Here is a 13,010-nt window from a genome sequence, read left to right as displayed (position 1 = left end):
AGGCACAGCCCCTGAAAACATTTAACTTGTATTACATATATATATACATACATACATACATACATATATATATATATATATATATATATATATATATATATATATATATATATATATATATATATATATATGTATGTATGTGTGTATATATATATATAGACATATATGTGTGTGTGTGTGTGTACATATACATATAGACATACATATATACATACATATATGTACATACATACACACATCATATATATATTACATATATATATACATATATATGTGTACATACATACACGCATCATATATATTACATATATATACAAATATAGATATATAATATATATATATATATATATATATATACATACATATATATGTATGTGTGTGTATATATATGTATATATATATATATATATATATATATATATATATATATATATATATATATATATATATATATATATATATATACATACATATATATACATATATATAAAATGCTAATTGGTCAACGCTCAATAAAATAATAAAACATTTTTCTTGGCTTCTTTTAACACACAAGTATAAGGACAAAAAATCATTTTTGACAGATTGGCTATTTCAAAAGTATTATTATATTATTAGTAATAGAAATAGTGTAGCAATAGTAGTAGTAGTAGTAGTAGTAGTAGTAGTAGTAGTAGTAGTAGTAGTAGTAGGAGTAGGAGTACAAGATGGAGATAGTGGCGGTGGTCAATTAGGTCTGGACATCTCTTAGTCACAATAGATTTATTAAACCAGTTGCAATTGTCACAACCATTAATCAGTCAATTGTCCCAGGGTGGTTCTTCCTTTTGTAGTTGCGGATTTTGGTTGGTACATTCAGTCAGACCTTTTCTGTGGTGGCAGTATGTTCTGTAGTCACAGACCGTTTTCGGAACATGTCCTTTCTTTGTGGATTGGGAGTTCTTCTTTCTTTGTCAAAAGCCTATATTTAAGAAAAAAAACAAAAACACAAAATCAAAATTCAGTAATAGAAAGAGAAAAAAAAAAAAACCCAGTATAAATAACTTGCATGCTTATATGTGGGTCAATTAATTTTAAATACATGACTGTGCACACATATATATATATATATATATATATATATATATATATATATATATATATATATAATATAATATAGGATAAAATCTTTATAAGAATTTATCAAGTAGTCAGCGTGAAAAAACCCCATAAGGAAAAAAACTCATCGTCTTTTTAAGCATGAGGCATTACTATATAGTTAATACCCTTATATAAATTATATATATATATATATATATAAATCGAAATCGAGATTGAACCAAATTCGATGACTGGCACCTGTGCCAGTGCAGCGCTAACAGCAGCATCCGAGCGTGATCATTGCCAGAGCAGCTGTTTGGCTTCCATGCCAGTGGCACGTAAATAGCACCATTTGAGCATGATCATTACCAGCGTCGCCTTACTGGTACTTGTGCCACTGGCACATGAAAAAACATTTGAGCGAGGTTGTTGCCAGTACCGCTGAACTGGCTCCTGTGCAGGTGGCACGTAAAATACACCATTTGAGCATGGCCGTTGCCAGTACTGCCTGACTAGCCCTCGTGCCAGAGTCACGTAAAAGCACCCACTACACTCTCAGAGTGGTTGGCATTAAGAAGGGCATCCAGCTGTAGAAACTCTGCCAAATCAAATTGGAGCCTGGTGTAGCCACCTGGTTCGCCAGTCCTCAGTCAAATCGTCCAACCCATGCTAGCATGGAAGGCGGACGTTAAACGATGATGATGATGATATATATACAGATATATATATATATATATATATGAAATTCATACAAATACACATATTTGCATACATGCCAGACATCAGCACATGCAAATATATACAGAAATACATGAACACATCATAAAGACAGAGGCTGAAAACTGAAGAAGAAACAAATGAATTACAATTTTAATTTTGAGTTTTGGTTAGTTTTAATATTTTGTAAACAATTCAAGACAGGTTTAGATGTAACATCATTATTGTCCTCATTTTAACATCCACTTTTCTATGTTCACATGGGGTGGACAAGGTTTATTGAGGCAGATGTTCCACTCCTGGATACTCTTCTTGTCACTAACCCTCATCTGTTTCCAGACATGTTTCTACAGAATATTGGAAACAAACGACACTCATTTACAACAATCGCACTATATCAAGACAAGGAGATACAAACATATACACATTCACACATACATACGGATAAACATACACACACGTATCTATTTATATATATCTCTCTCTCTTTATATATATATATATATATATATATATATATATATATATATATATATATATTAACAGTCTTCTTTCGGTTTCTGTCCACCAAATGCAACTCACAAGGCTTTGGTCCACTTGCAATTACAGTTCAAGACACTCGCCCAAGGTGCCACACTGAGGGGGAAAGGGAAACTTTCCAAAGTTAGTGCTATTGTAGCTTGAAGTGTCAATCCTGCACTTGCTGCTGTAATTTTGTTTTGTGGTAGTAATAGCAGCAGCAGCAACAGTAGTAGTAGTAGTAGTCGTAGTCGTAGTAGTAGTAGTAGTAGTAGTAGTAGTAGTAGTAGTAGAAGAAGAAGAAGAAGAAGAAGAGTTCTTATTCTTTTTAAATACTTCCATTATTGACCATGATGTTCTTTAAAGCCAAGTTTGGGTAACATTTCTCAAAAAGCTGGCCACAAGACATGGCTCATCATCAGGTAGGCCACACTACTACAAAAACTCAAGATAATTTTTCATTGGTTGGCCATTCAGAAATTCTTGTGGGCCACAGTTTGCCCAGGGCTGTTTAAGCTGGAAGAACTGTTGGAGAAACAAGAAAAAACTGTCTTTGGGATATCTGTTCTGGCTCTCTACATTCTGAGTTCAGCTCCTTAGTAATATACTCACACACACACACACACACATTTATCTCTCTTTCAATCACCCTCTCTTTCTTCCCCCCCCCCATATATATATAACATGTAACGCTGTAAATTCAAACACTTTTTGGTTTGTATTTTTCTCTCTCCATCTATTTTCTTCCCTCTTTTGTTCCTGTAGAAGAGCACAGACTCAAAACATCAAAGACTCCTTCCGTTCTTTCTAAACATCTAATTAATACATCCTGTATGTTGTTCTTTTACCTGTCTCTGTTTTTTTTTTTGTATATTTTTGAACTATATATATATATATATATATATATATATATATATATATATATATATACATATATATGTATGTATGTATGTATGTATATATATATGTGGTGCACCAGCATGACCGCAGCCACTTGGCTGAAACACATAAATAAATATATATATATAATAGTATACGTGTATCTTGGATAAAGTATCCCTATAAGAGGCTTAAATGTCCCCATTGTGACTACATACACACTTAAGTACACACACATATATATATTTATATAACTACAAATACACACACTCGTGCATGCCACCAGGGAGTGACAAGTCCAAAAGCAGCTATGCTCATCTGTGTGTGTGTACAACAAGCTTCTTTTAGTTTCCATCAACCATATTCCACTGATATGGCACTGGTCAACCTGTAGCTACAGCAGAGGACATCATCTGACTGACAGCATCTATGAAGCTGGACCGAAGTCCAAACTATGAGATCCTGAAACCAACTTCTTAACCACACAACCAAAGATTATCTTGTTCTATACTCTTTTACTCATTTACTTGTTGAGCAAATTGACCCCAGGACTTATTCTTTGTAAGCCTAGTACTTATTCTACTGTTCTCTTTTGCCAAACCACTAAGTTACGGGGACGTAAACACACCAGCATCAAGTTTGTCAAGTGATGTTGGGGGGACAAACACAGACAAACAAACATACACACACACACACACATATATATATATATATATATACATATATACGATGGACTTCTTTCAGTTTCCGTCTACCAAATCCACTTACAAGGCTTTGGTCGGCCCAAGGCTATAGTAGAAGACACCTGCCCAAATGCCATGCAGTGGGACTGAACCCGGAACCATGTGGTTGGTAAGCAAGCTACTTACCACACAGCCACTCCTGCCTATAGTTTATTTTTAAACAATATAATATTATGATATTCAATTATTCTACAGTATAAAAGGCATGGATGATTCTAATACGCAATAGAAGCCACAACACAAAGAAACCAAACATTAATTTGGATCACTCACATGTAAGCTGTAATATAAAAGGTATAAAAAATAAGAAAAGAAAATGTACAGATTAGACATAAAAGATTGTATTTCAAAGCTGAAAGGTAAACAGACATATTATCTTCATGCATAATATTGTAACAAATATTTGAAAAGAAATACGAATCAAACGAAATTATTAAAACATTCCTATACGTTGGTGATTATGTTTGAAGCTTGTAACGTTACCTTGCAGCTTGAAGGTGCTTTCGTTTCATTCATATTTGGAAGCAAATACTAGAATACTATTAGTACTGATATAAAACATTTTGACTGTGTATATATATGAGTTGTTCTCTGGCATGTATGCTTATATAGGTGCACATGTATATGTATGTATGTTGTAAGGGTGTACACATTTGCACAGGCAGGCACATACACACATATATAAAAATGTTTATATTAATGTCTGTTCTTATGTTGTTATAATAAAATCAATTTTACTTTAATCTGATGGGTTACTCTATACTTTTGTAGAGTACAAATTTATTATTCTTAAACAAGTCTGACAATGGCTTAGCTGGCCTGGGGTTAAACGCATCTCACCATGTCAGCTTATAAGATCTCCGTTGAAATCATATATTGATTTCATAAATGGTAGTGTGAGAATTATAAATAATATGGATGGCTAATTCACAATTTTACAAACTAAAGGCAGAAATATATATGTCACTAATCATCACCAGAATTGCTAGAAATAATAGCCATAGTGCTGATTAATGCCCTTGTTTACTTTAATGACGTGTATATTTCTGCCTTTAGGTTGTAAAATTGTGAATTAGCTACTCATATTATATATATATATATATATATTATATGACATGCTAAACATATATATATCATAGAAAGTCCACTACCTACAGTGTTTATCCAGGAAAAGACTCCTTTATAGACATGTTATGTTAAAAACACAATGTACTTCAGTGCTAGATGAAGCAAAAAGACCCTGGAGGTGCACATTTTCTATATCTGTATGTTTTTCTGGCATGTTTTTAATGACAGGAAGTGAGAGAGATGATAATTTATTTTTTACAAATGGCTTTGATATGATTACAATTGATTTGTAAACTTCTTCATGTCGTATTAATTTCAGTATGCAAAAATTAGTATTTTACAGTTATATATTCACAAATTAATGCAAATAGAGAAAGCTATCTCATTAAATCACCAGAATATCAGTTACACTTACAGTTATATCATGGTTGCATCTACTACTTTACACACACACATATATATATATATTTATATATATATATATATATATATATATATATATATATATATATATATATATATATATATGTATATATATATATATATATATATATATATATATATATATATATATATATATGTATATATATATATATATATATATATATATATATATATATATATATATATATGTATATATATATATATATATATATATATATATATATATATATATATATATATATATATACTTTATTTAAAAGCAGCAGAAATATAACAAAAAAACCGTTACTCTGAGTTTCACGTTCCCCCGATGAGCGGGAACGTGAAACTCAGAGTAACGGTCTTTTTGTTATATTTCTGCTGCTTTTAAATAAAGCATATTACTCTACCTCTGGTATTTGAGTACTCTTTTTTCCACCTTGTTGCACATTTCATGTGCTTACTCCGGTGTATATATATATATATATATATATATATATATATATTCATTGGACACTAAACTCAGCACCTGTACCAGTAATGGTACCTGTACCAGTGGAGCGCAAAGAGCACCGTTCGAGCATGATCGTTACCAGTGTCGCCTTCCTGGCACTTATGCCAGTGGCACGTGAAAAGTTGTTCGAGCGAGATCGTTGCCAGTGCCGCTGGACTGTGCAGGTGGCATGTAAAATATACCATTTTGAGCATGGCCACTGCCAGTACCGCCTGACTGGCCTTCGTGCCAGTGGCATGTAAAAGCACCCACTACACTCTCGGAGTGGTTGGCATTAGGAAGGGCATCCAGCTGTAGAAACTCTGCCAAATCAGATTGGAGCCTGGTGTAGCCATCTGGTTCGCCAGTCCTCAGTCAAATCGTCCAACCCATGCTAGCATGGAAAGCGGACTTTAAACGATGATGATGATGATGACGATGATATATATATATATATATATATATATATATATATATATATATATATATATATATATATATATATATATATATATATAGATAGATAGATAGATAGATAGATAGATAGATATACACATATATATATAGTGCCAACACACAAAACTCTCAGATCTTGAGTCGCTGTCTTGCTTCTGCTAAATATTAATAAAAATATACATAGACTTATATTTTGAGTTCTATTTTTCCTCTTTGCACCAACATACCTATATATATATATATATATATATATATATATATATACACACACACACATATATATATATATACAGGGTGCGATGGGTAAATTGTCATTTTATATTTCTAATTTCATGCATTGTGAATGCGTGCCCATTCAATGTTACACTTCCTGCTGATCAGTCTCTCCTGAAATCGCTCTCTCAGCCAGGCTAGGGAGTCACCTGATGCGTGGGAGGGTGACCCCAGATTGCAGGAACCACTGTTCATTTCGATCTATCCCTCTGCATCCTTTTATCCAAACAGTTTTATTCAAAGACTTGTGGGTTGTTTTTTTTTGGGGGGGGGGGGGGTCACCCTGTAATATGTCTTATTGCTATAAAAGATGCCAAGACATTAGATGCACCCCAATTTTAGCAGCAGTGACTTTTTGAGACATTGGGGGGGGGGGGGGTAAAGGTGCATCTTATATGACATCAAATATGATAACTAGCAAGTGAAGAGTAATATACCTCTGTTTAATCAAACATGGAGCAGGCTTTCATACACTCTCAAAGGAATAGTTGCAGAAAGCCCTTACCAAAGGATAGCATGATATGTGCTCCAGTGACCAGATGCAGGACACACAAGAGTGTTGTGCCAAAGGGGAGATGAGATGAAGTGACAGGTAAAGTGGTGCACCACCCACCTGCCTACAGGCTGGTGTCAGAATATATGAAGCAATGAGCTACAAAGATTATTGATATCTTTTGTGTAAGTAGCAAGTGCAGAGATGATGCAAAATAACATGGCATCATGAGGGAGCTATAGTGACTTGCATGACCCTTGAAGACTACAAAGCTATTCTGGAGCTGTCCATTGTGGAGGTAAAAAGTAGAGCAATGAAGAGCAAAATCCTAGTTGCCATATAAGTGGCAGTAAAAGCCACATGAAGGCTTTCAACAAAAAAGGGGCTGGAAAAGCAGAGGAAGAAAGTAGTAGACAAAAGGAAAAGCAGCATCAAAAGCTGTAGGCCCTAGAAATTATTGTTTGCAGGGTGCACTTCAGCTGTCACTTTGCAAAGATGAAGAGGATATGGAGGCGGGAAAGGGATGAAAAAGCCACCAGAGACAGCCAAAAACCAAAAACAAGACATCCAGAAGCAGAAGAGCGAGTCCAGATCAAAGACAAGCATCAGAAAAGTCTATCTTGTTCTGGCATGTAATTCACAGACCTTAGAGTTGATAGCAAATAGCTGGTGGAAGAAGAACCAAATGAAAGCTTCCCAGAGTCTTCATTAGGACTCAAAGCTAGCCTAGTATGGACAATGTAATATTAACAGTCACTTTCAAGAGTCCTAAGTTCCAATACCAGGAGCAAGAAGTAACCTAGGTTACAGAGTGCTTTGAAGCACCTAAAGTTGTGGCTTCTCACCCATGCAAGAGTGAGTTGTCCTTATTCCTTTTTGTTTATATTCATATAATGTATTTATTTGTGTTTATTTACCACTGTTTCTTCTTCAAGAGCAGCCACAACTGGAATGCATTTCAAACTACATTGGGAACCTCTGCCTCCATTAACATTTGTAAATTCTCAATTTCATGTTGCATGTTTCTCCTAATAAGACCAATGACATTGTGTAGTCTTCATCTTCTGTTACAATGCAGAAGCTTCCAAAATATAACATTTGAAATGGCCAGGTGTTCAGTACGAGGTCAGCAAAGCTTACTTTGCATTGTACAACAATAGTAAAGATAGGATAGAATGTGTCCATAAATTTCCTCTTTGGTGCCATCAAGGCAATCCTAAAGCACTTTCTTCATAGTCCAGGATTCATCACTTATAGAGAAGAATGCTCTCTACAGATGTCCTGAAGAAGTTAGCCATGTTGACTTTAAAATATTTGACTGTCAGTTCTAAGCATCTTAATATACTCCATATACTTTTATATACTGTGGAGGCACAATGGCCCAGTGGTTAGGGCAGTGGACTCGCGGTCGTGGGATCATGGTTTCAATTCCCAGACCAGGTGTTGTGAGTATTTATCGAGCGACAACACCTAAAGTTCCACGAGGCTCTGGCAGGGGATGGTGGCGAACCCTGCTGTACTCTTTCACCACAACTTTCTCTCATTCTTTCTTCCTGTTTCTGTTGTACCTGTATTTCAAAGGGCCAACCTTGACACACACTGGGTCATGCTGAGTTTCCCCGAGAACTACGTTAAGGGTACATGTGTCTGTGGAGTGCTCAGCCACTTACACGTTAACTTCATGAGCAGGCTGTTCTGTTGATCGGATCCACTGGAACCTTCGTCGTTGTAACCGACGGAGTGCCACGACTTATATACTTAATATAACTTTTTTTTATATAACTATGTGTGTACATTCCCACATATGTTATAATCTCCGTCATCACTGTCTCAAACGGAAGCTGACGAGATGATTTCCAGAGAAAAATGAGAAGACATTGGAAAGAATAAAAAGAGAGAGAAGTGGCAGAATGAGCTGAGACAGAAGGCAAGATGACGCTGAAAGTCCCTCATGACAAAAGAGCCCATTTCCCTTGCAGTTCATGAAACTCACAGTTCTTGGACAAATACCAAGTACCCAAAGTGACAGGTTACTGGGGAAAACTACACCAACAGTCTATGTAGAGCTGAAGGAACACTTCCCTCGGCATTCCTAAAGCTAGAGATACACATGTCTGAATCTGAAGGGGATCAAGCTGTAAGGTGTTCTAACCCTGTCAAGATGACAGATTCTAACATCTCTTTTACTATACTCAGTTCTTGCAATCTGCCACTGCTTATCATATATGTGAAAATGAAAATGAAAATGATGATGATGATAATGATGACGATGACAATGATGAGGATGATGAAGATGATGATGCTGTACATTCTATGCAAGTTTCGTAACTCCTTTTGTATGATGTTTGTATTGCATGTTAAGGCCCTTGTGGCCAATAAAGAAATTATTGTTGTTGTTAATTATTATGGTTGTTATTATTGTTGTTGCTGTTGTTGTTGATGTTAAGGCAGTTAGCATGCAAGATTGTTAGAGCATTGAGAAAAAAAATGCTGTGTGGTATTTCTTCCATCTCTTTACATTCTGTTTCTAAATACTGTCATGGTCAACGTTGTCTGTCATCCTTTCAGCCTGAGGCTATAGTAGAAGACACTTGTCCAATTTGCTACGCAGTGGGATTGAACCCAAAACCATGTGGTCGGCAAGCAAACTTCTTACCACACAGCCATGCTTGCGCCTGTGTTTCTAGGAATTATTTTTATGGCAGGTGACCAAATTTTGACCAAAGTCAAAATCAACATTAAAACAAAATCAAACCCAAAACATGGTAAGATACAATTAAATACGGTGAGATATCGTTTTGGTGTTAGTTTTGACTTAATTTCTTTAATCTTTTGGTAATGTAAGAAACCAACGGATGTTGACAAGCTATTAAGCAGTTGTGTCCCTTCTTTACTTCAAGTGGAACTATCTAATTTTCATTGCTCATACCAATAGGAAAGGCATGAACATCACAGCTCAACATTTTCTCGTTTCATCTGAATGTAAAAATAGTTATCAGTATCATCGCAAATATTATCAGAAAAATCACTGAAATCATCAACATCATCATCATCATTATTATTATCTAAAAATTTTCAATAAATATTTTTTAGAAAATCATTCAAAAAAATATTGAAAGAAGAAAGTTCATGATCAAAAAAATAATATTTTGTTGAAAAAAAATTAAAAAAATATTTGCTTGAAAAATCTTTAAATAAATTTGTAAAAAAAAAAAAAAAAAAAAAAAAAAAATTCTAGAGAAACAATTTCTAGCTAAGATTTCGTTCTGAAAGAACTTACCTCTGCCAATGATTTTTTTTAAAAAATTGATTAAGAAGGAGAATTATTGATGAAAAAAAAAAAAATCAAAGAATAAATAAGAACAAAATAGACAACTACATCATAAATTAACAGTCGGCATACTTACAGCTGCCAATGTGCAAAGTGCATTGACTCAATATATATATATATATATATATATATATATATATATATATATATGTACACATACATATGATATAATATATATACATATGTATATATGCATATACACACACATGTATATACATACATATATATACATATATATATATATATATATATATATATATATATATATAAAACAAATGAGAAGATTTCTACATGAGGTGAGGCTTAAACAGTGCATGCTCATGCCAAGAGAAAAGAAACAAGTACAGATTCAACCATACTTTGTTGAAATCTAGGAATTCTTAGACAATTTTTACCAACCGTTGTTAGTTCTATGAGAAGCCTGTTTTTTTTTTTATTATTATTTTTCTGTATTTAATATGATGCTAATTGAATTTGTTAAAGAAATGAAGTTAGATATCTAAATTTTAACCCTTTTATTAGGTTGAAAAATTATATTAGAATTTAGAAATGTTTTTAAAAAATTAAAAATTTTTAATGTAAGTATTTGAACTGAAATAATGGAGATTGTAAGTTAAGAATTATGTTAGTAAAATTTACGTTAAATACATTACTAAAAGTTAGTTATGTTAAACATATTACTAAAAGTTAGTTAACTAAATGCATGAAAACTTAATTAACATGGTATGTTGATTAACATATAAAGAAAAAATTTAATATGTTTTTTATAAAATGTCATATGAGTATATATAGAGACTGTGAAACAGAAATAGTTTATAGCGCATTAAAATTCCCATTAAAATTCCCATTAAAATTTATCTTTGCAAGTCTTTGCAAGTCAACATTGTGTTGCTGCCAACACCAATGATGGTAATGACCGTTCTTTGAAATGCCTGTTAAAGACATGTTGAAGCTGCATCTGTTCAGTAAGGTGGACTGACAAAGTTGATGGTATGGAGACTCTCTCTTTCTCTTTTGCTCTTTTACTTGTTTCAGTCATTTGACTGTGGCCATGCTGGAGCACCGCGTTTAGTCGAGCAAATCGACCCCCAGGGTTTATTCTTTGTAAGCCTAGTACTTATTCTATCGGTCTCTTTTGCCAAACCGCTAAGTTACGGGGACGTAAACACACCAGCATCGGTTGTCAAGTGTGTGTGTGTGTGGGGGGGGGACAAACACAGACACACACACACGCACATATATATATATGTGACGGGCTTCTTTCAGTTTCCGTCTACCAAATCCATTCACAAGGCTTTGGTCGGCCCGAGGCTATAGTAGAAGACACTTGCCCAAGGTGCCACGCAGTGGGACTGAACCCGGAACTATGTGGTTGGTAAGCAAGCTACTTACCACACAGCCACTCCTACGCCTACAACTAATAACAATATAAATATGGAAACTAAAAAAGAGGGCTTACATTGATGGACATATTTGTATCCAACAGTTCAGCATCTTTTACTCTATCTTTAACTTGTTTCAGTCATTAGACTGCGGCCATGCTGGGGCACCACCTTGAGGAATTTTGGTTGAACTAATCAACTCCAGTATTGGTTATTTTAAGCCTGGCATTTAGTCTATTGGTCTCTTTTGGAAAACTGCTAAGTTACAGGGATGTAAACACACCAACACTGGTTGCCAAGCAGTGGTGGGGTATAAACACGGACACAAAGACATACACACACACACACATATACGACATGTTTCTTTCAGTTTCCATTTACCAAACCCATTTAGAAGGCATTGGTCAGTCTGATGCTTTAGTAGAAGATACTTGCCCAAGATGCCACATAGCAGGACTGAACCCATGTGGTTGGGAAGAAAACTTCTAACCACATAGTCATGCCTGCACCTATCTATCTATATTTATTTCTGGCATGTTTTAAAAGATTAGGATGGGATTACCAGAAGTAATTCTACAACCAATTTGATCGTTGGACTATAAGATTCTGTGGGCAGCTGTGCAACAAAGGGATTCTGAAATTGTTGCCTGCATGCTTCAGTTTCTTTGTAGATGCTAATGCCACAGCATACGAAGAAAGGGGCATAGCAGATGAATAATTATAAATTGGATCTAAAAAAGTTAGCATTAAAATAAAAAGGACATTTTTGAATTGGGTACACAACCCAGGTTTGATTGAACCTGGAAGAAACGTCTGAAAGTCCACTGAAATGAACAGTTCAAAAGTTTAAAGAAATTATAAAAATTTTAGAGCCCTTTAAAAATACATAAAGGTATATTTCAGCCAAAAATATATTTTAACACCTTAATAGGGTTCATGTGTGAGGAAAAGACGAGAGTATATACTTAGAATATTTTACTGATGGGTGTTTTGAATTACACTTATATTTTTGTGTAGATAGAATGAAATTTAAAATAAGAAATAGTCATGGAAACACTAAAAATCTTTAATTTTTTAAAAATATAGGACATTTTCATCTCAAAACCATTTTGAAGATAATCTTTAAAAATCTCAACATTATACGAAATCAAAA

General features: G+C 34.1%; 1 protein-coding gene across 22 annotated transcripts in view; it reads right to left on the bottom strand.

The window, feature by feature from the left end:
• Positions 1-574: 574 nt before the first annotated feature.
• LOC106875082 (serine/threonine-protein kinase BRSK2) overlaps positions 575-13,010 on the bottom strand; it is a 316,142-nt gene continuing 303,706 nt past the window's right edge. For 17 of the 22 annotated variants that reach the window (XM_089360366.1, XM_089360373.1, XM_089360367.1 and 14 more), the window contains one exon: positions 575-961. In XM_089360366.1, coding sequence (XP_089216492.1) covers positions 860-961 — 102 coding nt within the window. In that variant the 3' untranslated portion in view covers positions 575-859. The remainder of the gene's footprint in view (positions 962-13,010) is intronic. The other 5 variants (XM_089360372.1, XM_089360380.1, XM_089360374.1 and 2 more) reach the window with 1 other exon arrangement.

This window comes from Octopus bimaculoides, chromosome 11, assembly GCF_046866305.1.
Source record: "Octopus bimaculoides isolate indiv1 chromosome 11, ASM4686630v1, whole genome shotgun sequence".
NCBI lineage: Eukaryota > Metazoa > Mollusca > Cephalopoda > Octopoda > Octopodidae > Octopus > Octopus bimaculoides.
This window is presented reverse-complemented; position numbering and strand designations above follow the sequence as displayed.